This window comes from Ovis aries, chromosome 10 (assembly GCF_016772045.2).
Source record: "Ovis aries strain OAR_USU_Benz2616 breed Rambouillet chromosome 10, ARS-UI_Ramb_v3.0, whole genome shotgun sequence".
In the NCBI taxonomy this organism is placed as follows: Eukaryota; Metazoa; Chordata; class Mammalia; order Artiodactyla; family Bovidae; genus Ovis; species Ovis aries.
Genome location: NC_056063.1, coordinates 85855735 through 85883570, shown reverse-complemented (window position 1 = coordinate 85883570; position 27836 = coordinate 85855735). Strand labels below are relative to the sequence as shown.

General features: G+C 58.2%; 2 protein-coding genes and 1 long non-coding RNA gene across 8 annotated transcripts; 2 read left to right on the top strand and 1 right to left on the bottom strand.

Annotated features, from left to right (window-relative positions):
- Positions 1-33: 33 nt before the first annotated feature.
- Positions 34-14619, top strand: PCID2 (PCI domain containing 2). 2 transcript variants are annotated; one of them, XM_015098276.4, is made up of 14 exons: positions 34-92; positions 2276-2365; positions 3749-3822; positions 4797-4862; positions 5393-5434; positions 6512-6566; positions 8577-8680; positions 9185-9260; positions 9729-9870; positions 11170-11270; positions 12203-12276; positions 12410-12535; positions 13573-13696; positions 14238-14619. In XM_015098276.4, the coding sequence occupies exons 1-14, from the start codon at positions 57-59 to the stop codon at positions 14325-14327; spliced, it is 1200 nt and encodes a 399-aa protein (XP_014953762.2). In that variant the 5' UTR covers positions 34-56; the 3' UTR covers positions 14328-14619. The 2 variants fall into 2 exon arrangements, with proteins under 2 accessions (XP_014953762.2, XP_042111029.1); XM_042255095.1 differs by lacking the exon at positions 34-92 and adding an exon at positions 340-476.
- Positions 14620-16297: 1678 nt separating this feature from the next.
- PROZ (protein Z, vitamin K dependent plasma glycoprotein) lies at positions 16298-26352 on the bottom strand. The gene is made up of 8 exons (XM_027973816.3): positions 26046-26352; positions 24174-24337; positions 21744-21768; positions 21243-21356; positions 19898-20029; positions 19527-19612; positions 18307-18421; positions 16298-17695 (listed from the first exon to the last, which is right to left on the bottom strand). The coding sequence occupies exons 1-8, from the start codon at positions 26122-26124 to the stop codon at positions 17109-17111; spliced, it is 1302 nt and encodes a 433-aa protein (XP_027829617.2). The 5' UTR covers positions 26125-26352; the 3' UTR covers positions 16298-17108.
- LOC105607399 (uncharacterized) lies at positions 18911-25601 on the top strand. Of its 5 annotated transcripts, none has more exons than XR_003590522.3 (8): positions 18911-19054; positions 19160-19219; positions 19545-19642; positions 20110-20806; positions 21761-21842; positions 22283-23275; positions 24217-24484; positions 25247-25601. It is a non-coding gene; the product is annotated as an uncharacterized LOC105607399 (long non-coding RNA). The 5 variants fall into 5 exon arrangements; XR_009595169.1 differs by having other exon boundaries at positions 24118-24484; XR_003590524.3 differs by having other exon boundaries at positions 19541-19642.
- Positions 26353-27836: the final 1484 nt, after the last annotated feature.

The window sequence follows — 27836 nt, the reverse complement described above, 5'->3', positions numbered from 1 at the left end:
GGTCGGGGCCGGACCGCGGCCCGGAAGTGACGCGCGGCGGCGGCGCGGGCGCGGCCATGGCGCACATCACCATCAACCAGTACCTGCAGCAGGTGGGGTTCCCGGTCTGCGGCCCGCGCCGGGCGGAGGGGTGGCCGGGCGGAGGGGTGGCCGCGCGGAGGGACTCTTTTCGCCGGCTGCGCCCGCGCCGCCGGCCGCCGGGCGGCAGGCAGACCCGACGTGGGTCCCGGGGGCCGGCCGCGCCCTCGGGGTAGGGGCGGTGGGAGCTGGGGACGCGGAGAGCCGGGGCCCGCCTGCGAGCGGGCCGCGCCCCGCGGGCTTGCGTCTCTCGGGGCTGTGTCCACACAGCCTGTAGACGCAGGAGCACAGCGCGAACACAGCCATCGACGGATCGAAAGCCGACAGTCTTTGCTGGAAGCAGGGCTTCCCTGATAGCTCAGACGGTAAAGAATGCGCGTGCGGTGCAGGAGACTCAGGTTCGATCCCTGTGTGGGGAAGATCCCCTGGAGGAGGGCATGGCAGCCCACTCCAGTATCTGGCCTGGAGAATCCCATGGACGGAGGAGCCTGGCTGGCTACTGCCCATAGGGTCCCAAAGACTCAGACACGACTGAGCGGCTAAGCACAGCGTGGCATAAACACTGTAAGGGCCTCCCTGGTGCCCCAGACAGTAAAGAGTCCGCCTGCAACGCAGGAGACCCAGGTTTGATCCCTGGTTCGGGGAGATCACCTGGAGAAGGGAATGGCAGCCCACTCCAGTATTCCTGCTTGGAGAATCTCATGGACAGAGGGATCTGGCAGGCTACAGTCCATGGGGCCGCCAAAACTGGGACACGGCTGAACGACGAACACAGTCTTTCCTCTGGGCTGTGCTCATTCGCAGGGCTAGAACCCTGGTGACAGGATTAAGGAAAGGGAGGGGCGGCACATGGCCTTTAAAAAATATCTGAAGACTGCCAGGACTTAGTGTGGTTCCGGCTCCGGGAGGAATCAGGATTCATTCCCAGGTTTCTAGCTTTACAGTAGATGAGCAGAACCGATTTGGAAGTAAAAATAAATTGTTCTGGACGTGTTGTGTTGGAGGTGTCTGTTGACAACCAGGCAAAGATATCTAGTTGGCAGCTGAATATAGTATAACAAGCTTGGAACCATTAACGTAATGGTTAATGGTTCATTGAGAAAACTGGTTCAAACGAGAATCATGAAAATACAAATACATGCTTTTGTTTTAACTTAAAGCTTGCAAATATAATACATTCGTTTGCGGTCTTCTGGTTGATGCCTAAGACTTTTTCTTTAAGGATATGTCTACTTTGGCCTTATCTTTGCAGTTAACATTTTTCAATATCAGTTTTTATATAAAGTTGAATAAGAACACAGACATTGGAAAACCAATGTGGATATAGAATCTCTCTAGAAGTTTGTACTTTTTTATATCTTTTGTATATAAATGTTGTGTTTTCTGTACATTTTTATATTTCTCACAATTTTCTTGCCCACACTGAGCTGCAGAGTTAGGGGAGGTAGCTTGCCACCATCACTGTTTTCCTAGGAGGTCGAGCCATTACAAACCCCATTTCACGGAGCAGCTTAGGTGACTCTCTAGGGTCACTGTACAAGTAGGTGACACATTCACACCAGGAATCCTGGCCCCAGAGTCCGTGCTCCGACACCAGGCTCACTGTCTCTGTCAGCCCAGGTTTCGCCCACCTCCTGTCTCCATCAGAACCTGCTGCGTCTTGGATCTCAGGGGCCCTGACGGCTTGGGCTTAACTCACGGCTCTGCAGCCTCCTTGGCCAGGGCCACCTGTGGACAGTCCGTGTGTCTTGCATTTCCCGTGGCCTCTGATAACTTCCGTCGGCTTTTGGGTCTGGGGTTTGATTTCACCTTCGTAAGCTCGTGAGATCTCCGGTTAGTTTCTTGGATGCTGGCATTTTGGACATATGTGATCTTCAAGCTTGTTTTTCTTTTTTGTAAGCTATGTGAGTGGATCTTCAAATGTTTATTAGTGTGAGTAAGCTGGAATAACTAACCCTCCTTAATAAGCAGATAATGAACTACTGGGTGATTCCACTTTTTCATTGTTTTAGCAGTGCGTCACCTGTTTGCCTGATCTCATTTTGAAGCGCAGTGATTGTCTGCTCACTGTGGAGGGTGCTGGTTACGCCTCCACGCTCTCAAAGCAGGGAAAGCGCTGCAGCGTGTTGCCTTGGTTCTTTTGGGGTTAAGTGTGTTACTTTCCACGTAACAGCCCTTTTCTCTCCAAATGCTTCAGGTCTGTGAAGCAATTGACACCAGAGATGGGGCGTCCCTTGCAGAGCTGGTGTCTTTCAAGCATCCTCATGTTGCCAACCCGCGGCTTCAGGTAGGTGTGGGGGCCACACACACACGTGTCTGAGAGGGTCACTGGGTCACCACCTTCCTAAGTTTAGGGTGTGAGTGGGAAGAATACTTGCCGCTCTTGTTTGAAAATCGCCAGGCTCCTTCGCGATTTGCCTAATTTCAGTTCGTTTATTGAGCATTAACGGAGCACTGTGCCTCAGAGCCCGTGCGGAGGTTTGTGCTTCTTCCTGCCTGTGATTGCCGCAGGACTCTCCAGGGCTTGGAGAAGCGCAGCAGGGTGGTGGGGTGATCAGCGGACAGGCGGTGGGCTCAGGCTCGGGCAGGCCTGTCTGTCCCTGAAGCCCACAGCTGTGCGGTGGTGCTGCCGGGGAGGTCTTACGCCCACCACCTGTGGCTTTGGAGGCAGACCTGGGCCCGCAGAGCCTGCAGCATTTCCTGGCTGGCTCTTTATGCGAATGTCTGCCAGCCCCTGCCCTCAAATGTAAGCATCCCTGGTTCAGAAGATAGATGGTATCCACGTAGAAGCTTCCGTGGAAAGCACTGTTGAAACCTTGTTGAAGTAATGCCTACTTCCTCGTCGACTGCCATGACGCATTGGAGTATGTTCTGTCCGGGAGCTAAACTTTTCTTTTGAAAGAGAGTGCCTGGAGTCTTGGTGGGTCTCAGGTTCAGCTTGCTGGCAGGTAGCCCCTGGAACACATCTGCTGGCTCATATGTGACCTGAGGCTGACCCCTTTGTCACAAAACTCCTAACCTTCCGTCAGCGGTCCCTTTACTGGCAGCCTTTGTCCGCCCGTCATTGCATCAGAGATTGTGGAGCGGCGACCTTGCCCGTGTTGTCGTCGCCCCTTTCACTTTTCTTGACTTGGATACGCAAGTATAGTTACGGTGCCAGAGTAGCATCCCCGAGTCCCTTTCTTGTTTAGGCCGTCCTGTTACACATTATCAAAAATCTGGCCACTGAGAGGAGAGGGCAGGCAGCAGGTGAGTGTCTGCCGTCTCCCAGCACTCCTGAGTGGGCAGTCTGGCAGCAGGGGGTGACGACCCCCCACCTCCCCTCCCCCCAGGCATCGTCTCCAGCTCCTTCGACCTCACACGACCTAGCTACCTTTGTTAGGCATGTAGTAGCTGCTTAATAAATACACAAAGACATCTGTGAGCATGCCTAGAGTGCTTCCTGACCTGTGGTAGACAGGGCAGACCGCGTTCATCTGTGTGCAGGTCGGGCTGCATAGGCGTGTGGAGGTAATGAACCGCTTTTTGAACTGCTAAAGTGTGAAGAGCTGCTGCACCTGTGAAGTGTAAATCCTCTTGAAACAAAGGTTTGTCTGAATCTCTTCCTTCGCATTGCATTCTTTCTGTCCCAGTTAATTTTCTTTTTACCGTTTTTCTTATTGGCACGCAGATGGCCTCTCCAGAAGAGAAGTGTCAACAAGTCTTGGAGCCCCCTTATGACGAAATGTTTGCAGCTCACTTACGGTAAGCTGTGGGCGAGGTCGGAAAAAAAGCCAGTCTGGAGGTTGCTGGCTTGATTAGGGGGGTTTTATACCATCTTGAAGCATTGAAAATTTTCTTTTGAAAAAGTAGAAAAGTATGTTTGTAATTGCACTTTGGTAAAACCTGTGAAAATCTTGTGAAGCTTAAAAGACTTTAAAATTTAATAAACTTTTCCATCTCAGGGACTGTGTGCTTTAAAAGTTAGTGAAACGGGGATCATTCATCTGTGTGTCTTCTGTGTGATGCTCATCCCACTGGCTGTGTGGTGGTCTTTTATTCAGAAGGGTGTGCAGCCCACTATCGACTTGGGTTTTTCATGGAAACGCCCGGTTTTTAACCTCTTTGCCTTGAACTGGAAAAGAAACTGGATCGGAGCAGAGTAAATGAAATTTTGCTTTTTATTTACATGTCATGTCTGCTATTTTCACCTCTGAAGCCTCAATTCAGGCCAAGCCGCGGGTCCCAAAGCGTGTGGGCTGGACTGCCCTCCTGCCGACACGGCCCGCCAGGGTCTCCGGCAGAGGACTGCAGGGGCGGATCAGGCCTGGCCCCCCTGAGATCTCTGGACGGGTTGGAGTGCCACTGTGTTCCTGAAGGGTCTTCCTGGATCTGTGCTGTGTGATGAGGCTCGGGCTTGGGGAGGGGCTGACAGATGCTGACGCTGCCAGCGGGCATCTGGGTGCAGCGTCCTCGCCCACTGACGCCCAGGAAGGGCCACTGGCGTGTTAACAGCGGAGCCTCTTTAGCTCAGCTTCTCCTTCTGGGACGTGAAGGATTTCCTTTCACACCCAGTGGCCTCCTGTGAGCTGCTCTGTGATCTGCTGGCAGGATCTCCGGCTTCGCTCTGGGCCAGGGAGAGCAGGGTGTTTGTGCGGGTCATGCGCGGTGTGGCCGTGTGGCTTGCACCGGCTCTTCGCGCTGTGCCCTCATCCTCCGTCCCCGATGCTCCCCTGCAGGTGCACGTATGCGGTGGGGAACCACGACTTCGTCGAGGCGTACAAGTGCCAGACCGTCATCGTACAATATCTTTTGTCGTGGGCGCTTCTGTCCAGCGTGTGACAGAGGCGGCAGGTTCCCCGGGGGCTGAGAGCTCGGGACGTCAGACCAGGGAGAATCAAAACCTTTTGGGAGGGAAATTCATTTAGCTGCTCCACTTGGGTAGTGAATTTAGTCTGAGCTTTCATCCTGGTGTGCAGTCACTTGCATAGTAGGGAAGAACGTTGGTTATGATTGAGAGTTTTATTTAATTCTGTTGTGAGGAGCAGTGTTCTGTCGCCTTTAAAGCAGTTGCGTGTAGTTAAGGGGTGGGTTAGTCCCCTTGTGGAAATGGAAGCGCTCCCAGATCCAGGCGGGCCCCGGGAGGAGTGGACCCCGCCGAGGCCTCGGTCAGGCGGCCCTGGCTCTCAGCACTGCGGGGCTGCTCCCTGCGGCTGTGGTACAGCGCCTTCTGAGCCGGGCGCTGGAGCCCTTCCAGCTCAGAACGTGTCGCTTGTCATCCTCTGACTTGTAGCATCGCCTGACTTTTTATGCAGAACCTTCCTTAACATGGTACGTCATTCCTACGAGCATTTCAGGCCCACAAAGAAGAAAACTGGTAAGTACGAATAGAAAGAGCTAGAAATGAGCAAATGGCTTTTTTCTTCATCAAAAGCATTAGTTTTTAAAAGATTTACTCTAAATAACTATGTGTTTTCTGTGTTGGTATTTGATATTGTGTGCTGACATAGGATGGTATCAACACAGATACTGGGATTTTAAGTCAGTGTAAACTTAAACGGCAGGTCAGCCAGATAACTTCCAGTGTTTTCCTGTAAGCATGAAGTGTCATGTCAGCCGCCCCATGCCCCCAGGTATTAGTCACTGCTGCTTTTTCTCCTTTGTCGGTTTTGATCTTACTTGGGCTTCCCGGGTGGCTCAGCTGGGAAAGAATCGACCTGCAATGTGGGAGACCTGGGTTTGAACCCTCAGTTGGGAAGATTCCTTGAAGGAGGGAACGGCTACCCACGCCAGCATTCTGGCCTGGAGAAGTCCCTGGGGTTGCAAAGAGCTGGACACGACTGAGCCGTTTTCACTTCCACCTTTTGGCTTTGAACTTGGGTGACAGATGCAGATCAGCTACAGTTCGTTTGGGATGACAGACACGGAATATTTGGGTTATCTGAGACTGTCTTACGACTTATTAAAAGTCTTGGTAAATACTGAAATTTTGTTTATGCTAAAATAACTGAAGGCTTTCAGATACGTTTTACAAAAGTTTTGACTGAAGATCCGTCCTACTCGTGAAACTGAGACTGCCAGCTAGATTTTAGAAGTCTTTTGACGACATCTGTCTGCTCCATACCTTGGGCCCTGTTAGGAGATCATTCTGAACCACACGTCTTGTTTTCATGCATGGGGGGGTGGGGGGGCGAGGAGAATTCCGGGCCCAGCGGTGGGGGGCAGTCAGGGCTGAGCCCCTGGCCTCTGGGGAGGCTGGGTCAGTGGGTGCGGAGCTCTTGCAGCCAGAGGCACAGACCAGGAGGGCCCACGGTTCCTGGAAGGAAGGGGAGGGGAGGACCACGGCACCATGGGGGTGGGGACCTCCGTTGCAGCTGGGGCCCCTGGGTGTCCCCAGCTCTGGGGAGGGAGCCTGTGACCTCAGAGCCTCACACACGCTTCTTCTTGCCCATAGGGCTCTGCCTGTGATGTACGCAGTGGCTCTGGACCTTCGAATATTTGCCAATAACGTGAGTTCCGTCTCTGTCACTGTTGCTTAAACCCATACTCACTGTACCCATTGCTTAATTTCATGTCACTCTTCCCACAAGTTTTGGGGGATGCGTGGGGTCGGGACACACCTGGTACAGAGAGCAGCAGAAGTGGGGCGGCTCGGCTCGCTGCTGAGGAACTGCCCTCGCCTGCCATGAAGACGCGCCCGGTGCCGCCTTGGTGGACTCGGGGGAGCCAAGGGCCGCTCTGCTGTGAGGAGGCAGAGGCCTGGACCGGACGCGTCCGACTCCTGGCAGCCTCTGCTGTCGGGGAGCAGCGGCTCTTAACTCTCGGGCCCTCACGTCCCTTTACCGCCTCAGAGGCTGTCGCCGACTTCCGGTTCTGGACAAGTGGGAGTCGGCACGTGTTTCCTCCCCCCGCTGCTGGGCACTTGAAGGCCGGTGGGGCTCTGAGAGGCTAGAGGGGCAGAGCAGCGCGCCCTGCGTGTCCTTCTTGTCTCCTGGGCGCCCTGGATCCAGGAGCAGCGGGCCGGGTCGCAGAGGGGCGTCTACGCCAGCCGTCTGGTGGTGAGACCCCTGCAGCAAGTGCCGGTGCTGAAGCAGACGTCTCCACAAGGAGACGGAGACGTAAACAGCCCCGAATGGAAGCCGTGGAACTCAGGTGGCTCACACAGAAGCCGTCAAGGGAGCCCAGAGCTTCTGCTTGTGTAGTTTACATCAGTCTTCAGTGTACTCACACCCCTCGAGCAATAAGGCTTCTGCGCGGTAGCATCGCTGACTTCCTAAACGGGGGGAGCCACTCGGCTTCTCGCATCTGCTTCTGCGGTCCGTCTGCAGGGCATCGTTCTGGCTGCGTGTGTGCTGCTTCGCACACACGTGGGTGGAAGCGAGAGGCCTGTCCGATGGCCTCTGCAGGTGATGGCTGGCGTCCTTGTCTGAGCGGCACCTTTTCAGGGTCCAGGCGTGGTTTTCACTTGGTCATGGTGTGGCCTCTGAGGCCGGCAGTGTGACCTCCAACCCCAGCGGTGTGGATGGATCTTCCAGCCCTGCCCGATTTTGTGGCGTCCAGCGCTGATCACCCGGAAACATTTCAATCACTGAGCTGCTCAGACATTCCGGAAGCTGACGTATTTCATTATGTAAAAAATGAAAGTTGGGGAGACTCCACTTGTCAGTCTCTCCAGTGACCTCCTCAGAGACACTCTGAAGTAACAAAAAGCTGCCAGGCTCTTGGTGGTCAGTACAAGTTTTCCAAAATTCTAAGTTGTTCTTGAAAGTGCAGATGGTGTCATTGGCAAGGACTGTCTGTTTCCGGGGGGACAGGCCTGTTTCCTTCGCTTTCCGGAGACTCACGCTGGCTGGCGGCCCGCGCTGGCCGGCCAGGCTCTGCAGCTGTGTGGTCCCCATCCAGCTTGCAGGCCGAGCGGTGGCCCTGGTGCTTTACCTTAAAAGACAGACTTGCTGGTGCGTGCTTCCTGCTTCATCCCAGGGAACACCAACACTGCGTGTGCATTCAAGGACCAAGACTCACTAACGTCCACTGCGTCGTCACCGACGCAGGAGAGACCCTCGCCTGCTCTGTACCTTGGGCCCCCTCCTGTGGGTGGGGCGGGGGACACAGGCCTGCGTGTTGACTGCACAGTGGCCGAGCTGTGGTGGGGCCGCCGGGGGCGCCCACACCGCCTCCTGCCTTCTCTGTGCCGCCCCCTCCGTGTTGTCTGTCATCAGGGCGTCTGTGCCAAGTGAGAAAAGGCTTCTTAGCAGCACGTGGCTTGGGCAACTCAGGCTTAAGAACTCAGCGACCAACGCACCGGTTTGAACTGGTTGAAGAGCAGTTTGGCCTGTTGGAAGCTGGAACAAGCAGCAGACACCGCAGTTTTGGGAAGCGCTGCAGCACAGCCTAGAGGGTCTCTTCGGAGCCTGGGGGCTGCCCCTGGGTTGTCCGTTTTCGCTTCTGGCTGTGGTGGTTTTCTTTCTAATTAAAGAATCCAGAGGAGATGGAAAGTGAAGGCTCTTGCTTCCTGTCAGGCAGATCAGCAGCTGGCGAAGAAGGGGAAGAGCAAGCTGGGGGACATGCTGGAGAAAGCGGCCGAGCTGCTGATGGGCTGCTTCCGCGTCTGCGCCAGCGACACGTGAGTCTGGGGCGGGCAGGCACGGCTGTAACCCCATGCCACGGTCGTTTCTGCTTTGGATGATCCGTTGCCTGGTAAGGGATAAGAGAAAAGAATCATCTCATGCTCAGCACACATCGGGCACCGTGCCTCTGGGCCCCCGTGGCTGGCGCGCTGGGTCTCACGCGTTCTGAAATCCACGTTGTGTCTCAGTGGCTCATGATGTTGTGATGACAAGGTCAGGTCCTTTCGCCACGTGTCACAGATGCTTGATAACAGTCTGCTCGCACAACATCGCTGCCGGCCGAGCAGGCTTCCTCTGCCAGAGTCGGAGCTCCTGGGGCCAGCTCTCCAGGCCCACCTGTCAGAGGAGACGCCATCTTTTGCAGCGTTACATTCTTTCATGAGTTTGACGTGAACTGGCGTTTTATCTCAGGATGCGAATTTGTTTTGGAAGTTTGTTTGTGATTTGTACATAAAATTTTTGTTTCCTGTGTGACCTTTAAAACGTCACTTTCCCTGCAGTCGAGCTGGTATAGAGGATTCCAAGAAGTGGGGAATGCTGTTTCTGGTGAATCAGTTATTCAAGATTTATTTTAAGGTAAACTCTGCTTGAATTCTGCCTGTCTTCCCAGAGAGCGTTTCTGTCCCTTGTCAGCCAGCCTCCCAGGCCTGGCTTGAGAATCAGTCCCCACGGGCCGCACACAGTCCTGGGGGCTGGTGTTGGTTGAGGGCCTCCGGGTGCAGGGACTGCTGTGAGTGCTCCGTGCGCGCCGTCTGTGCTCACCTCCACCCTCTGAGGCTCCAGGCAGCCGAGTGCTGGCACCTACGCAGGTCCGGGTGTGACGGTGTGGTCAGGTGGGGAGCGTGTCCGGTCAGCGCCCCTGCATGTGGGCGTTGCCCTGTGGCCTGGTCTGGATGGAGCAGCAGTGTGCTGTGTCCTTAGTGAGCCCTCAGTTCTGATCGTGTGAACCCACCTCAGGAGGCGTGTCCTTAGTGGCCAGGGGTTGGTGGCTGTCCTACCTGTTTATCTGGAAGAGCTTCTGGAGTAGATTCCTACTTGCTCTAGATCAACAAGCTGCATCTGTGTAAGCCGCTCATCAGAGCCATCGACAGCTCGAACCTGAGGGATGGTTACAGCACTGCCCAGAGGGTGACCTACAGGTACTACGTGGGACGCAAGGCCATGTTCGACAGCGACTTCAAGCAAGGTGCGCCAGTGCCGCCAGGCAGCCGGGGGTCCAGAGCGCCTTCCTGCCTTCTGGTGCGGAGGCAGAGGCGGTGTCCACTGCGTCCAGGCAGCGTTGCTCCGACACCGAGTCGGTTCTATAAGGGAAAATCCCATTTGCGTTTCTTGCTCGGCACCAGGTCCCTGAGCCGGTCGCCCCTGTGCCCTTTCCTGGGGGAGGGACCCATGCACGTCTGTCCCACGTGTGGGCCACGCTCTGCTTCCCCGTGGCCTCAGCAGGTCCTGTCGGCACAGGACGTGGGGACTGGGCGGCTCGTGGCTCGGCTCCAGCCTCGAGGGCCGTGCCCTTGCGCTGGCACCGAGCTCGGCACCTGTGGCTGGGGGCGGCGGGTCAGTGCTGCGTCCGAGCTGCCCTTTCTCGAAGCCGTGTTAGGTGGTTTGTGTCCTTCACTGTCTCAGGATCGGGAGGCCGTGGATTTTCTTTTTCTGAAAGTTTGGAGTGGCCAGTATGTGGTGGTCCTTTATGATTCTCTTAGATCAGACTTTTTAAACTCATTTCCTTGACAGTTACTCACACATGAAGCCAAATGACTTCAGGCGTGGTGTAAGACGGAAGAGCCTTTTCACTCGCGTGTCAGCAGCCTCAGAGGCTCTGATGACAGAACAGCTCTTTCATAATGAGAGCTCTGTTTTCTTATTCCTTGGGGTTGTACAGACCAACTTTTCATCTCCTTTCACAGAGTTTTCAATACATCAGTTCAGTTGCTCAGTCATGTCCAACTTTGCGACCCCATGAAATGCAGCATGCCAGGCTTCCATCACCTACTCCCAGAGCTTGCCTTTAATACGTACAGCTTTTGAAAGAGGACTTTCCTTGATCGGTCCCCCTACCTTTTTCTTTCCCCTAAAATGTGAAGCGTGGGGATAGCTGAACAACGAGAGGGCTAATCTGCAGCTGACTCATGATCAGTCCCGTGTCCTTGGTTACTCTGCGTTCGTGATCAGCAGCCACAGACGGAGCGATATCGCAGTGTTCACCATTGAGAACACCCGTGTGCTGGGCACCCGTGCAGAGCAGGCCTGCCCCGTTCAGGCCAGCTGTGCGCTCGGTTGAAGTCCCAGAAAGCGTCGCTGCTCCTCTGAGTCTTCACTGAGTGCTCTCTTGGATATTTTTGAACAGCTGACCCTGTGGAAAATGATCTGTTGATGTTGATGGGATACATTGTCGCCCCTGAAACCTTTGGGTCCCTGCGTAAGGGTGGGTGTATCGCCAGGCACAGGGTGGGGACTGTGCTGACCACGTCTGTGGCCAACTCTGCAGCTGAGGAGTACCTGTCCTTTGCTTTTGAGCACTGCCATCGTTCCAGCCAGAAGAACAAGAGAATGGTCCTCATTTACCTGCTTCCTGTGAAGATGCTCCTGGTAAGTGGTCCGTCCAGCTCTCTGGGGGCCTGTCCCCTGCGAGGGGTGTGTCGCCGTTTCACAGCGCAGCCCGTGTGCGGTGGGTCTCAGTCTGAGCCACGTGTGAGAGCACCCCCAGCATGGAGGGACAAGCCTTGGGTGTGGCGGGAACCACGGGCTCCGTGACTGACATTTCCAGGTCCTTCTAGAAAGGCTTGTCTGGTTTTGTTTCGTTTTTCCTAAGATTACCTCACTCAAAGGTTTGACATACGTTTAAGACAGGTAAAATGGTGCATGCTATGTCTGTCACTGCTGAAAATCTAGGATAATAGAGCTGGACTAACCAGGAGAGGAAAGGTCATTCCAGCCTGTCTGGGTGCCTCACTTGCTCACCGAAAGTCGTTTTTGGTATTTGTAAAAAAAAAAAAGGCATGTAACTAGCAAGTTAATTGACTAAAACATTCTCACAGTGGTAGAGCTCCTGTTCCTCCCGTTGAAGTTTCTTAAAAATTGTCACAGCGGCACACAGACACACACTTACAACTTGCCCAGCCCTGGACAGCGTGTGGTGGGGAGGAGAGAGTGCCACGCCGCTCTCCACAGCTCGCCCGACTTTGTGGAACAGCCAGTCTTGGGTTTTCAGCTCATTGTTCTGGAAGCTGGGTCTGAGTCCGAGTCGTAGCCTAGTGTTCCTTCAGGGGCCACCCGTTCCTGTGGTCACTAAAGGTCGAGGTCAGGGTCACACGCCACTGTTGACAGAGCTGTCTTGGTGCCAGGTTTTCTGATTTCTGGACCAGCGTTTGTTTCCAGTTGACTAGGAAACGTTTTTTGTTCAGTTAGGAAGAAAGTCTGAGAAACAGGTTAAAAGTTTTTAAAACTCGGTAAGGGTTTTATCAAAGACAGTTCTGTTAAAAACGAGAAGGTTCTTACTCTGAAAAATTACTCTGCCTCAGGGCCACATGCCGACCATCGAGCTTCTGAAGAAGTACCATCTCATGCAGTTTGCGGAGGTGACCCGCGCTGTGAGGTAGATCTCTCTTCCCCTGGGGACTGCTTAGAATATACAGTCTGCAGAGGCCTGTGTTGTGAGGGAGCTAATGGGGTCCTGTCTCTCTTCCTGGGTGGTGTCCTGCCTGCGTCTGCACCTCTCTGTGGCCCAGCGAAGGCAACCTCCTCCTCCTGAACGAGGCCCTGGCCGCGCATGAGACCTTCTTCATCCGCTGCGGCATCTTCCTCATCCTCGAGAAGCTGAAGATCATCACCTACCGGAACCTCTTTAAGAAAGTGTGAGCACAGCCTTCCTTCCTGGTTCCTTGGGGTGAAGCTGATCTGCAGCCCCGGGATTGGTGCTGGTGCTGTCCAGGGGGAGGGCCCAGGGCCCAGATGAGGGAGGGGTTGCCCAGGGCCCAGGCGAGGGCGCACCGCACCGGGGTGAGGGAGCGGACAGGCCCCCGTGAGGGAGAGTGCACGCCCCGGGTGAGGGAGCCGGCAGGCAGGGAGCCGGCAGGCAGGCAGGCCCGGGTGAGGGAGCAGACAGGCCCGGGTGAGGGAGGGAGCGGGCAAGCCCGGTGAGGGAGCCCGCAGGCCCGGTGAGGGAGTGGACAGGCCCTGGTGAGGGAGGGAGCCGGCAGGCAGGCAGGCCCGGGTGAGGGAGCGCGTGGGCCCGGGTGAGGGAGCGGCCAGGCCCGGGTGGGGGAGTGGACAGGCCCAGGTGAGGGAGGGAGCGGGCAAGCCCGGTGAGGGAGCCGGCATGCAGGCAGGCCCGGTGAGGGAGCCCGCAGGCCCGGTGAGGGAGCGGGGGCAGTGTGAAGAGTGGGCTTTGGCAGGAGTTCTGTCACCAGCCCTGAGCACGTACCTGCACGGCGGTCAGAGCGTGGCACTGGTGCCTGTGTCTGTCACCTGTGGCTCACTGACCCTCCGGCCACTCCTGTGCGTCAGGAAGTTGCTCTTTTCTTTGTGGAACTCGGAAGTGGGCTCTTGGCCGAGGCCTGGTCCCAGCAGGATCTCGGTCAGACCTGCGGCTGTGAGGAGCTCGTCCAGGTTAGCGAGGTCCGCAGGTCATCAGATCCCTGACCACCCCGTCAGGTGCGTCCCCACTTGAGGGGTGTTGAAACGTGAGCATGGAAGCGCCCGAGATTCAAGGAAATAGGCAGGTGTGCTTGTACTGGTGGCTGTTTAAATGGGAAAGTCAGTTACACCCGGAAGCTTTGTTTTCCGAGGCTCCTGCAGGGCGGGAGGTGCTGTGTTCCTCCCGAGCAGAGGTTCTCCTGCCTGCTCGGTCGTCGTGTCCCGCCAGCAACAGCCTGAGCTGTGCCTCTTCCAGGTACTTGCTGCTCAAGACCCACCAGCTGTCCCTGGACGCATTCCTCGTGGCCTTGAAGTTCATGCAGGTGGAGGGCGTGGACATCGCCGAGGTCCAGTGCATCCTGGCCAACCTCATCTACATGGTGTGTGGGCTCCAGCCAGGCTGGGGCATCTGGTACCCGCCGTGTCCCCAGAGGCTGTGGTGGGGCTGGCGGTGTGTGTGTGTGTGTGTGCGCGTGTGTTCCGTGTGTGTGTGTGCCAGGCTGGGGCATCTGGTACCCGCCGTGTCCCCAGAGGCTGTGGTGGGGCTGGCGGTGTGTGTGTGTGTGTGTGTGTACACAGGCTCGTTTTCCTCTCAGCCAGCTGACTGCATGATAGCTGGGGTGGTGGGGTGGGGGTGCTGGCGGGGTGTGTGTGTGTGTGTGTGTGCACGCGCGCGCGTTCCGTGTGTGTGTGCGTGTGTGTTCTGCGTGTGTGTGCGCGTGTTCCGTGTGTGTGCGCGTGTGCGCGCGCGTGTTCCGTGTGTGTGTGTGTGTGTGCACACAGGCTCGTTTTCCTCTCAGCCAGCTGACTGCACGATAGCTGGGGCGGTGGGGTGGGGGGTGCTGTCCCCTGGCTCCAGTTCATTCACCCTAACAGCCTTGACCTTCAGAGTCATGAGCCCCCATCTCTCCCATCCCCCAGGGTCACATCAAAGGCTACATCTCACACCAGCACCAGAAGCTGGTTGTCAGCAAGCAGAACCCTTTTCCCCCGCTGTCCACGGTGTGCTGACAGCCCGGGGCAGGCTGGTCTGGTCCTCCTCCCGCCCGGAGCACGTGCTCTGCAGCGGAGCCTCTCCGGTCTCATCCCAGGAATGACGTCGCCGGCATCTCCGCTGATGAGCGTCCCCGTCACAAAGGCCTGGGACTCACCCTCAGTGCTGCAGCCTCCGCTGGCCAGGCTGCTGGCGACACCTCCTGAAGGCCACCCCATCTCCCAGGCAGCTGCTGTTTACTTCTCAAGAGGACTGTTTGTGAAAGCGTCTTTGTAACTATTTCTATTAAAAAAATGGTGTTTAAATTTATACAGATGGCATATTTTTTATTGTATTATCCAAGATACATCTAATTTTATGTTAAATTTGTACACTGTGTGTGATCAAAATGTTTGGTTAACTTAATGTTTCTTTCTACAAGCTGAGTTTGATTTAACGTTTCCAGGTACTGTAGCTATTTTTTTTCAGATTACACACGTTTCCTCTGTTTATACTAAAGAAGAAAGCGTCGTGGACCAGAGTGGCTCATCTTTGCAAAGATGCCGAGTATGGAGGGGGCTGTGGCCCTTGTATGGAGACGGGCCCCCGTGGGACACGGACCCCTGTCCCTGAGGCCTGCTGTCTGTGACCCCGCGTCCGCCCCTCCAGCAGCCAGGCCGAGCATCCTGGTTTGCCCTGAAGTGTGCAGCGTGTCCTCGGCTTCCCCATGCAGCCCGTCTGGAGGGCTCCTCGGGGCTGTGCGACCCACCCTGAAGGCGTGTCAGCCCCGGGCTCTGACCTGCCGCTCGGTGGCCTCTCCAGGCTGATGGAGCCGGGTTCCAAGAGCAAGGACCCCGAAGAACCAAGTGGAGCTGGATCCACTCTGAGCCGGTCTCCTGAGTCACAGAGCGTAACCTCCGCCCTGGGCGTGCCCAGACTGGGGGGTGGGGATGGGGCGTGCTGGGGACGGCCTGTCCCACCAGTCCCCTGAGCGGGAGAGCGAGGCCTGGGGGAGGCGCAGACGCTGGGCTGGGGCAGTCGCTCCGTGTTTCCTGGGGCGCTGCCCTCACAGCGCCCCTGCTCCTCAGGGTCGGCGCGGCCTCCAGCAAGGATGAGAGCCGCGTCCTCCCTGGAGGGGGACCCTGGACTTCTGTGAAGGTGCCTGGATCGCGTAGTGTGGGAAGGGGGGTGTTCTCGACTCTCAGGCACTTTGTTGACCAGTAAGTAGTGACACTGAAAATCGAGTGCAGTGAACAATGACATGAGGCCAAAGTCGTACTCGGCAGAGCTAACAGAAACAGGACCTCAGGCGCGAGTGCGCTGCCTTCCCGCTGGTTTGGAAGCCCGTGCAGAGTGGTCGGCCTGGCCTTGAGAACTGATGCCAAAGAAGCAGACAGTCTCTGCCACATAATCACATTCTCTCTTCTTGAGTTTTACTGTTTTGATTTGCTTGCCTCACCTGATCTGTGAGCACTGTATTGGGGTAACGCGTGGTGGATGAGCGGTTTCCATTCTGTGTCTCAGCTGCCCTGCAGACCTGCAGCGTTCTCAGCTGTGGCCTTTGTGTTCAGTGGAAGTGAAAATGTTAGTCCCTCAGTCGTGTCTGACTCTTTGTGACCCCATGGACTGTAGCCCGCCAGGCTCCTCTGTCGATGAAATTCTCCAGGCAGGAGTACCCGAGTGGGTAGCCATTCCTTTCTCCAGGGAATCTCCCCGACCCAGGAGTCCAGCCCAGGCCTCCTGCACTGCAGGCAGCTTCTTTCCCATCTGCGCCGCCTGGGAAGTGCAGCCCACACATGCTGTAGGGAGAATCTACCTGCGCTGTTCGCGATCATTTCCAGGTAGGGTTTCTGCTCCAGCAAATACAGATTTATATGGCAAATTAATGTCAGCAGCAAGACTGCAGATATTTTTGCAGGATTATTCATGTAAAACCACAGTTCTTTGCTAGATTTCAAATCCTGGGCAGCTGATGGCCTTAGACAGTTTGAAGAGAATACCACCGCACTTTGGGAGTTTAAACACAATTCAGATTTTCATGTCTAACAATTCAAAAACACTTTCTTTCATTTCTGATATTGCACTTTAACCCCAGAAATAACTTTTTTTGGCCAATCTGCGGATGCACTGGCCCATTTCTCTGAAAGGACCTTGGCAAGAATGAAGGAAGGCAAGGGGGGTCAGTAGACCGAAATCCTACGGATTTTCCAGTCAGAAGAAAGTATGCATCACAGTTCTAACCCCTAAACGATCCCCCTTCCCCAGCGGTACGCCCGTGCGCACGAGCCTCTGGGTCCCGCCTGCCCTCAGGGCCCCACGCTGGCGTCCCCGGAGCTCAGCCGTGAGGGCCCCTCCGTGCTCAGTGAGCCAGGCACCTCCTGGCTGAGATATGGTGGCGGAAGTACACACCACATCTGTCCAGGTGCTCTTGCTGTCGCTTGGGCGCAGACCAGGGCGGCTCCTGTCTGTAGGGGAGGGGCTGCAGTCGGTGGGACTCGCTGGTGGGGATGCTGCAGGGTCGGGCCGCCCCGCCCTCTTGGGGCCGGTGGACCCTCCACGCAGAACTGCTTGCCTGCTCCCGCCCCAGACGCGGGCCGCGCACAGGCCCTAGCTCGCCTTCCTCCCCTGCGCTGCCGCCGGGTCCCGAGCGCCACACCCCCGCCCCCAGTACAGCTGGGAGGCCGCTGTGCAGCTACCCCGCCCGCCAACCCAGAGTCGCCGCTCTTGGGTTGAACCCCGGTTCCGGCAGGTTCAGGAAAGCGCTGTTCGGGGTCCTCTTTTATTGTTGGACGCGCCTCCCTCCCTCCGGGGGGCTCAGTTCAGACGAGGGGTCCCGGAGGAAGGGCTGTCGCCGCCCACCGCCCACGCGGCACCGGTTCCCCGCCACGCCCCTGATGCCGGTCGTCTCTCGGACGGCTCGGCTGCTGCGTGACTTGGCGCAGCCAGAGCGCGTATCTGGGGACCTTGATGAGCAGCAGCGGCCCGGGCCCCTCGCGGGGCGCGGCGCCCAGCAGGCCGGTGAGGAACCAGGCGCCCCGGTGCTGGCGGGCCACCGCGCCGCCCGCCACCCACCGCGCCGCGCCGGCCGCCGCGCCCCGCTCGCAGCTGGTCCGCGTGGTCACCGTGGCATTGAGGGCCCGGCCGCACTCCGCGGGCTCCACGTGCGTGACGCGCAGCCGCAGGGGCACCATCTCGCGGCCGCGGAGGGTCCAGCCGCCCAGGACGCCCGGCTGCGGCAGGAGGACGCGCTCGGCGAAGTCCGCGTCGGCGGTGCAGACGGGCCGCCCGGCGTCGGGGCAGCGCACGGGCCGCGCCAGGCGCAGCAGGGCCACGTCGTTGTGCCCGGTGTCCGCCTCGAACCTCGGGTGCGCGTGGACGCCCGTCACGGGCACCTGGAGGCCGGAGCCTGGAAGGAGGCGGGGCCGGGCTCAGGGCGGCTCCGCGCGCCGCCTCCCCGCGTCCCCGCGCTGCGCTGCGCGGGCTGCCCAGGGGCCGGCGTGCCGCAGCGGGGGCCTCTCCCTCACTCCTCTACAAAACCAAGTGTGCGTCCTGGGGCCGCGGCGGGGGCACAGTGAGCGAGGCTGGAAAGGTCGGGAGAAACCAGGAAGAACCTCGCGGAGTGAATCAGACTTGCCTGTTGAGGAGGCATTTTCTAGGCTGATGGCCTGTTGACTGAAAAATGTCTGAGGAAGGAGGGTAAAAATGCTTTCAATGTTCGCGGGTCCTAGGCAGCACTGTGGAGCAGTTCAGAACACAGCCCCGGCGCAAGGACGGAGGTCTGAGTGCTCCGCTTCGGTGTCAAACCAAGCGCCCCGTTCCTCGGCTGCCAAATTGCGCACTGCCTGCGCGCTGTGCCCAGAATTCCGCTAGCTAGTCCCCACTGCTGTGCACGTATGAGTGATCTCTCCAGCGGGGAGCTAGAGCGAGAATTCCAGAGTAAAGGGCTCCCTTTCCTATCTGCATAGGATGGTTTTGTTTCCGGTGCCATCTTATCCAACCGAATGGCAACGTACTCACGTGTTTTCACGCTAACGTTTGTGCACAGCAGTGAGCACGTGGCTGTTGTCAGCACAAAGCTGTCCAGTACTAGAGCACCCCCGCAGAAGTCTCCTTCGGAATTCGTCAGTTTTACCTTTGAAAGCCAAAGCAGACAAGAGAGAACTCTTTGCAGCCTTTGGGGCCCCACCGCGCGGTGGTTGGGAATGTGGGGCGCACACCCTCCAGCCAGCCCAGCGCACCCGCCCATTACTGAGCCCCCGTCAGCGCGCGGAGGGCGGTGGGGCCGAGAAGGGGAGAGGTGAGCGCCGGGCGCGCGGGCTTGCGGGGGCAGGCACCAAAGGTCCAGTTCCGGGGAGACCGCGCCCCACCCCCGGCTCGCCCCTCCCTTGAGCCCCCCTCCCTCGACCCTTGCAGTCCTGGCGGTCACTGAGCTGCGGCTGTCACTGGGCCAGGCCTCCACACAGCGGCCGCGCTTCCGCCGCTGGACCCGCGTGTCTGCGCCAGGCGAGGGAGACGCGCGCCGCACCCGCACACAAGTGCGCACGCGCACGCGCAGGGGGCCGAGCGCAGCCCGGTTGCTCGAGCAACCCGTACAGCGTTCTGGCACGTGGTGGTCGCCATGGTTACTGAGCGCTGGCGCTCCACCGGCGAGTGAGAGACGCTGTACTACACGTCCGAGGGCCGAGACTCAGGCAGAAAGAGGAAAGCTAAGTATCTCAGGTTCAACTACTCATTGCGTGTCGAAATAATATGCAGACGTTCTGAGGTAAATAAAGCGCATCATCAGAATTAACTTCACCCGCTTTCTAGGCACGTGGCTGCTAGAAAATTTAAGTCAGGTCTGTGGGCAACGTGGTGTTTCTCTCGACAGGGCTGAGGAAGCACGGGGTGATCTGTATTAGAGGCCTGGGATGCAAGGAAAACGCAAAGTGTAGGTAAACCCAAACCCACATTGGTGGGATTACTAAAAATAGTGCCTATTTTGTGGAGTCACTAGAAAAGCAAGAAAAGAATAAAATACTGGTCAGAGTAGCAGATGAGCGTAAAAGAAAGTGCTTGAAGTAGTTTGGGAGGAGGGTCACCATAATAACTTCATGTGTTGCTAAGACACTGAAGCGGTGAGTTCAGCATGAGAACATGCTTTGAAGTGGAGGTTCTAGACAGCTCACCTAAATCAAAGAAAGGAGAGGTGACAGACGGGTGAAACCTAACAAAAGACTAAAGCGTGTTTCTGTTACCTGCCACGGGAAAGGCAGAAGGTTCTGCGGGCTTCGCTGGGGCCTCGGGCAGCACTCAGAGTCGAGGGTTCCGCAAGCACACGTGTCTTCATTGTGGCGGCCACACGGAAAGAAAGGTCAGAGCCTCCCAGGGCAGGCGGTGGGGTGACTGCGGTGCTGACCCAGCCTGCTCTGTGGTGCCCGTTAGGTTGAGATACTTCGTGTATATGCGGAGCAGGTGGGATTCCATACCTGCTCTCAGAGATGGTGGGTGGGGGGCGGGTAGGGAGCCTGGCGAGGGCTGGGAAGCCCGCTCCCCCAGCCCTGACCAGCCACAGCAGGGGAGGTGGGCTTTCAGAGTCGCTGCAGAGGAAGGCCGGGGGGAGACTCACCGTGGGGGAGGCAGGACCTGCGGTCTTGGCCCAGCGTGTGGCCCCTCGCGCAGCTGCACGTGTAGGACTCTGGTCCCGGGTAGCAGAAGTGTTGGCACCCGTCCAGCCTCAGAGGGTGGCATTCGTTTTTAGCTAAAAAAGAAAATGGGGAAAACAGAAATGTTACCCCGGAAACAGCCATTCTGAAGTATCCTTTTCAATCCATCCTAAAGGAAATCAGTCCTGAATATTCATTGGAAGGGCTGATGCTGAAGCTGAAACTCCAATACTCTGGCCACCTGATGGGAAGAACTGACTCATCTGAAAAGACCCCAATGCTGGGAAAGATTGAGGGTGGGAGGAGAAGGGGACGACAGAGGATGAGATGGTTGGATGGCATCACTGACTCAATGGATGAGTTTGAGTGAGCTCCGGGAGATGGTGATGGACAGGGAGGCCTGGCGTGCCGCAGTCCATGGGGTTGAAAGAGCCGGACACGACTGAGCGACTGAGCTGAACTGAACAGCTATCCTTGAGCATGGGGCTCTGGCCTTTCATTCCAAACACGCTCACGTGAGCACTTCCATTCCGGGTCAGGAACGAACGGGCGTGGAGCCCCGCGCGCCCCTCACAAGGATCCTCCTGGCCCCTCTGTGGGCTCACTTCCCGCCACAGCAGCCGGACATCTTAAGGGGCTTCTTCGAGGTGGGGGTCGGGACGGGGAGGGGACGCATGTGGGGTGAAGCTGGAACCCCTGCTCGGCGCGCTGCACTTGGGGTGTCCTTCCAGCACCCGGTTGAGCTCTCAGGGAGGCCGGTGGAGCAGGTTCCGTAACATCGAGAGCGGAGTTCACTTCTGCATGGAGGGGTCTCTGGCTGCTTTGACCCCCGCTCCCCGCCACCCCAACCCGCAACATTGAAGGGACACCAGGTGATGAAGCTGAGGACGGTCTCGCACCCATGACCCAGGGAGCTGGGCCCTTGGGGAAGGGGCGGGGGTCCCGGGGAGGGGCGGGGGTCCCGGGGAGAGGCGAGGATCCAGGGGAGGATCGCGGGTCCGGGGAAGGGGCGGGGGTCCCGGGGGAGGGGCGGGGCTCCCGGGGAGAGGCGAGGATCCAGGGGAGGATCGCGGGTCCGGGGAAGGGGCGGGGGTCCCGGGGAGGGGCGGGGGTCCCGGGGGAGGGGCGGGGGTCCCGGGGAGGGGCGGGGGTCCCGGGGAGGGGCGGGGGTCCCGGGGGAGGGGCGGGGCTCCCGGGGAGAGGCGAGGATCCAGGGGAGGATCGCGGGTCCGGGGAAGGGGCGGGGGTCCCGGGGAGGGGCGGGGGTCCCGGGGAGGGGCGGGGCTCCCGGGGAGGGGCGGGGCTCACCAAAGGCACAGTTGGGGCCCTCATAGCCCGGCGCGCAGGTGCACGTGTAGCCGCGGATGCTGTTCTGGCAGGACCCGTTGTTGAGGCAAGGCTGGGAGGCACATGGGGAGCCGCCTGCAGAGAGGACGCCCCTCACGGGTGACCCCCTGACGCCCCTGGCTCAGCCTGCCCGCCTGCCCCTCTAGGATCCATCTCCTTGCCGAGAGGCCTCCTGGAGACCCCCGGGCACCGTGGTCCCCAAACAGCACCCGCAAGCCTTGCCTTCCGCAGCTTAACGGCTCTGGCCATCAGCACGAGGCCCATGGGAGCTGGGGGGTGGGCGAGCTTCCCCCTCATCCCGCGGCCCGGCGCCCTTCCTTTGGGTCAAAGTCCAGGAGCCCAAGGCTGGACACTGGGAATCCTCTGGCCTCGAGTTCTCAGCCCTGGAGAGCGGGGTTGATGCCTCCTCCCATCAAAGCAAAAAGCAGAGGAGGTGGCAGGCGGGGTGGAGGGGACACTCACCCATGTATGTCTTCCAGAATTCATCCTGTCCGAGTTAACATCAGAGTGTTAGAAATCAAACACCTGTTCTCCCACCTTCTCCTGCAGCTGAGCTTGAAGGTGAGAAAATGCTGACTCTGTTCACTTAGTAGGAAAATGCTGGTTGAAACGAGAATGTGAAATTCTCTACATCTGCTTCACTTAAGTGAAGCGAAGTCGCGTAGTCGTGTCCGACTCTTTGTGACCCCATGGACTGTAGTCTGGTAGGCTCCTCCCTCCATGGGATTCTCTAAGCAACAACACTGGAGTGGGTTGCCATTCCTTTTCCAGGGGAACTTCCCAACCCAGGGATTGAACCCGGGTCTCCCCCTTTGCAGGCAGACTCTTTAACCAGCTGAGCCACCAGGGAAGCTACACCTACTTAATGCCCTCTTTAATGCGTGACTCCGGGAGATGGTGATGGACAGGGAGGCCTGGCATGCTGCGATTCATGGGGTCGCAAAGAGTCGGACATGACTGAGCGACTGAACTGAACTGAATATATGTCCTGGGCTTCTCAGGTGGCTCAGTGGTAGAGAATCGCCTGCAGTGCGGGAGAGGCAGGCTTAATCCCTGGGTCAGGAAGATCCCTGGAGGAGAGCATGGCAACCATCTCCAATATTCTTGCTGGGAAATCCCGAGGCCAGAGGAGCCTGGCGGGCTGCAGTCCATTGAGTCGCAAGAGTCGGACAGGACTGTGGGACTGAACAGCCACCCCAACGCGTGCTCTGCGTCCTGTTTGGTGTGTATTTGCTGTGACCCACTTGAGGAAGGGAGAGTGTCAGTAGCTGAGACGCAGCACAGATCCCACGGCCTCCCGGGCGCCTCCCGTCCTGGTGGTCTCCAGGACCCCACTCCGCAGCGTGCCGGATGCAGATGTGAGAAATTCCCACCCCTTTTCCTGTTTTATAAGCCAGTTCAGCAATGATGGAAGTTTGTAAATTGCGTATGGGAGGCGTTGTGTTCGGGCAGGGCAGCTAAAGGTGGGAGACCCCTCAGGCTTAAAGCCTGGAGGTAAGCGCATGAGCCACACACCGTCCCCAGCTCCCAACAGCTCGAGTGGGCTTGCAGCCTCAGGGCGCAAGCCCAGCTTTTCTTCCACCAGGAACTTTTCACTTCTCCCAGTTCTATGAAAGATGGTCTGTTTCAGAGGAGTTTTCTTATACATGGGCATCCAAGAAAATATATTTTAAAGCAGTTAAAAAATATATTAGAGAGAGGCTTCCCTGGTCCCACAGTAAAGAGTCTGCCGGCCGATGCAAAGGACACAGGCTCCATCCCTGGCCCAGGAAGATCCCACGCGCCTCGGAGCACCTAAGCCTTCGTGCCCAGCTACTGAGCCAGAGCTCTAGCGCCCTTGGGCCGCAACTGCTGAGTCCATGAGCCCAGAGCTGCGCTCCTCCAGAGGAGCCAACGCGACGAGAAGCCTGAGCACCACAAGGGAGAGGGGGCCCGCCTGCCACAAGAGAGAAAGCCTGCAGCCGTGACGACCCGCCATAGCCGAAAAGAAGCGGGTAAATAAATGGACCCTAAGATATGTGTGTGGTGGTTTGATCGCTAAGTTGCGTCCGACTCTGGGACCCCATGGACTGCAGTCCGCCAGGCTCCTCTGTCCATGGGATTCTCCAGGCCAGAATGCTGGAGTGGGTTGCCATTCCCTTCTCCAGGGGATCTTTGCAACCCAGGGATCAAACCCAGGTCTCCTGCACTGCAGGAAGATTCTTTACTGAGCTATGAGGGAAGCCCCCTAAAAATATATATATATATATATATATATATATATATATATATGTATATATGTATATTTAAGAAACAGGTCAACATTTGTTCAGAATCAACTTTAAATATTGCTGCCTTGACATGCAAAGCATATTACGTGTTTTGCTGTTCTGAGAATTTACGCACAGAACTTCAGCCCCACTGTCTGCCCCCTGACAAGCCTCTGGGTAACAGACCAGCGAGGTCTTGGCCGTGATCTTTAGCGTACGTGCCGTCACTTCTGATCCAAGGTGCTGGTTATGAGAGGTGTTCTTACTGTGGAGGCATCCTAAGGAGGATTTTTGTGTTGTTGTTGGTACACTGAAACCATTTCATCTCTATTAAAAATACTAAATTCTGGGAGTCCTGACAGGCTGAGGGACCTCTGTGAGGAGTCCGGCTACTCAGGGTGCTAGCTTGCTGAATCTGAGGGAAGAGTTTAGGGGGTTTAGGGGGACTGAGCTGCCCTCGGGACCCCCACTGACAGGCTGGGGAAACAACTGCCTGCAGTGTCCGATTCCTCGTCTGTACGACTGGGTTGGATCGACCTCCCACGCACGTGAGTAGATTCCTTAATTGAGTCTCTTTGGGAGAACAGGCCTCGGAGGCAGCAGAGTGATGGGAAAGCCGGCGAGTGTGTGGCGGGGTACGCACAGTGGACTCGGTGTCTTCAAACACTTCTCTCGCCTCCTCGTAGACGCAGACCTCCTCCAAGCACTCCTTTTCCAAATGCCCCTCGAAGAGCTCTTCCAAGAGGTAGGAGCCGGCTCGCCTCCACCTGGCCAGAAGCTCGTGCGCGTCCGATGCGGGAAGAAAGACTGCAGGACGAGACGGGAGTGCAGGCATCTCAGCGAATGGGGCTGAGGCCCGGGACCGGACTCCGGGCTCCGGGCGTGCAGACCCATGAGTGGCCCTTTCCTCCTGCCCCTGACGACACCGGGCCTCAGCCCTCCGCGGGCGGCCAGGTGAGCAGGACGGAGCTGAGAGCAGGAGGGCGGGAGCCCGAGAGGGCGGGGCGGAGAGCAGGCTGTGTCCTCCGGGCAGACTGGGCAACTTTCACTGTCACTAATTGAGGATGATGTGCAAAGACCCTGTTTCCAACTAAAGGTCACACTCTGAGGTTCTGAGTGAACATGACGTTTGGGGGACACTGCGTAGGTGGTGTCCACAGGTGAGGCAGATGCTTAGGGACACGGATGTCTTGCCTCCCCAACAGTCTTTAGCCGAATGTTTTCAACATCAGTAAAGTAGTTCTCCTGAATCAGTTATCACCATTTTAGGTGTGAGATAACAGGTTTACAGTTCTCCTTCTTTGCACTAACTTGTTGGCATTCTGCTGTAACGGAGAACCTTTCTCCAAATGCTTTGTGTTGGTTCATTTGTTTAATGGATTTTAAAGTGAATATTTTATTTTCACTTTATATGTAATGGATTTTATATATTAAAATCCATACTTAATGGATTTTAAAGTGAATATACTTTAAAGTGAATATTTACTTTCACTTTATATTTAATGGATTTTTATCTATTAAAATCCATACTTAATGGATTTTAAAGTGAACAGTCAAGCGACTACGCTTCCAATGCAGAAGTTCTGTCCGGCTCCTTCCCACGCTGTCTGAGCGCGGCGCTGCCTCTTTTCCTCCTCGTCTCTCTACTGCACGCAGCCTGTGCCCTCTGCCTGGCAGCAGCTTTCCGTGGGTCTGATTCTGTTCTTTTTCCTGCAGGTTCTTGGCAGTCTTCTTTCCCTGTGTGTTGGTGGTTTCCTTTTGGTTGAAACAGGAGCCTGATTTGAGAAAGACCACGTCTCTGCCATCGAGGCAAACGGGACACGAGATTACTGCCGGTTCCAGACCCCGGGCTGACAGCAGTGACTGAACCTCGGGAGGAGGTTCTCTGCCAGCGGCCCTGTCCCCTCAGGGACTGTGTCTCTTTTCTCCGAGCAGTGCCAAAGGTGGCCTAGGCTGGGCGAGCGTCTCTTCCTGGGTCCACGCGGGCCGTGAGGAGGGTATGATCATTTTAATCTAACCGACAGATCAGAACACCACTGTTTCAACACACGCGACTGTCACAAGGAACCAAGTGTGTGTTCTGATTTCTGTGCTAAAGCGGTGCGGGTGGGTGTATTTTGAACTCCCAGCAGCGTGACTTTGGCCACCAGTTGCGGGGAGGCATCGTGGCCACATGAGCGGCGGGGGTCCAGGGTCCCCCGTCTGCGGTCGCTGGTTTGGGTTCAGCGGTATAGGAAGGTTGGGGGGGGAAGGGGCCCTGAGCAGGGGCTGTGGGGGGGCTGGGGTCCCCTCGGGGCTCCCCGGAAGCTGTGCCCCTTTGTATCCTGAGCCCCAGACCTGGCGGCTAGCTCTGTCTGGACCCCTGGGGACCCCAGAGGACACACTTACTTCCGACATACGCGTCACAAACAGCACTGAGACCAGGAGCTGGGCGCGGACCACCCCGGTCCTGCCGGGGCCCCTCGGCCCCCAGAGAAAGCCCCCGAGCACCCACCCGCTGCCTGAGCGCACCCACCTGTGGGCCGGGCGGCGTGCGGGGCGAGCAGGGTAAGGAGCCCCAGGACGGCGAGCGGCGGCGGGACGCAGCCGGCCATGGTCAGCGTGGGCCGAAGTCCCCGCGGGCTCCGCGCCAGGGCGGCCGCGTGGGCGCAGGGAGCCCGCCGCGCACAGGGAGGCCGCCCTCGGAAGCGCCGGCGTCAGCGCGGCCAGGGTCCTGCGTGCAGGCTCCCCTCCCGCGTTTCGCTGTTTAAAGCAGAGGGGAAAAGACGGAGAAGGAGAAGCCCGAGGCAGAGGGCCGCGGCGCTGGCTCGCGGGGCGGAAGTGGGAGCCGTCAGCGCTCGGGCGAGGGTGGGGCGAGGCGCCGCCTCTGCCTGGTGCGGGGAGCGAGAGCCGGCCGAGCGCAGAGCCCCAGGGCTGCTTAGGACGAGCCGGGCTCGGGGCTGCCCTGGGAGAGACCTAAACACAGCGGCCGGCAGAGCGCGCCCCCCGGGCAGGCCCGAGGCAGACCCTCGGGGCCGGGCGGGAGGCCTCACGGGGTCCACAGGGCGGGGCCGGGCCGGGCGGGAGGCCGGGGCTGCGGGTCTTCCGTCCAGGGCGGGGGGGCCACCACCGCCTCCCGGGGAGCCACGGGGGACACGTGCTGGGAAGCACGCTCAGCACCGCGAGGGCAGCAGGACGCCGACCGTGCCAGGGGACAGCAAACGCACAGAGCGGCCAGCCCGGAGTCCACCCCGGGCGGTCCGTCCCCGTCCCCGTCTCTGGATCTCTCTGGCTGCCGGTCTCTCCTTCCGTCCCCGCATGCCCCGGTGTCGGGTTCCGCCTGGTAAGGTCGCTAGCGAGAACCCCAGGCATCCCCGCCCTGCACCCTCCCAGTCTCCCTCAGACTCTCACGTGGGGTGTTTCCCGGCCTGTCCCGTTCCCGGATGCAGGACCATGGAGGCCCCGCTGAGCCCGCTCTGGGCGTCGTCCTGGCGGGCACACCCCCGCGTGACGATGCAGCCTGAGAGCAGAGCTACGCGTCCTGCCTGTACTTCAGGACGACCCTCCCCGGGGCTCTGGCCCGGTCGGGGTGGCACGGCGGCTGTCGTGAGGGCCCGTCTGTAATGGAGCCCACCCTGCAGCCCTGAAGGCGGGGGCTGCACCTGCTGCAGGCCGGCCCCTGGGGGCCTCAGGGACCCTGCGCGTGCCAGTCCCTGGCTCTGGGCCCCTCCGCACCCCTCTGTGCTCCTGTGTCCCCCCATGGGGACTGCGGGTGCACTCGAGGGTGCCCCGCTCTCAGGAAGGCAGTCAGCCCCTGTGCCCCATGTTTCCTCTCTGTCAGCTTCCTGCTCCTCTCCATCTCGGAGGAGACTTCCTCGGAGATGCCCGGCAGACCGGCTGTCCTGGGGTGCAGGCCTGGCTCAGGTCCACCTTGAGACCAGCCTCGTCTCGCTCCTGAGGGAGACACTCAGACCCAGAGGCGGGACCTCCCAGGCCCAGAGTCAGCCCTGTGAGGCCCAGAGCATGCTCGAAACAGTGCGGCCCGAGCCCCCGCTGACGCTCCAGTTCCTGTGGGGATGGCTCAGCCTGCGGGTGGCGAGGGCCCTCCCTTCCCAGGGCCTAGCCCCCTGCCCACTAACCCGCGGGCTCAGCCCCGACGGGGAGATGCAAGCGTGACGGGAGCCAGGTGTCCCCAAGCCGTCTTGGGACTCTGAACTCCACTGTCCGAGAAACCCGGGTTTGCTCTGCCCAGAGGCCCCGCCCCCACCACACCAGCCTGGCCCCCACCGCCCTCTCTGTGGGGCCTCCCTTTAAAGAGGTCAAGGTG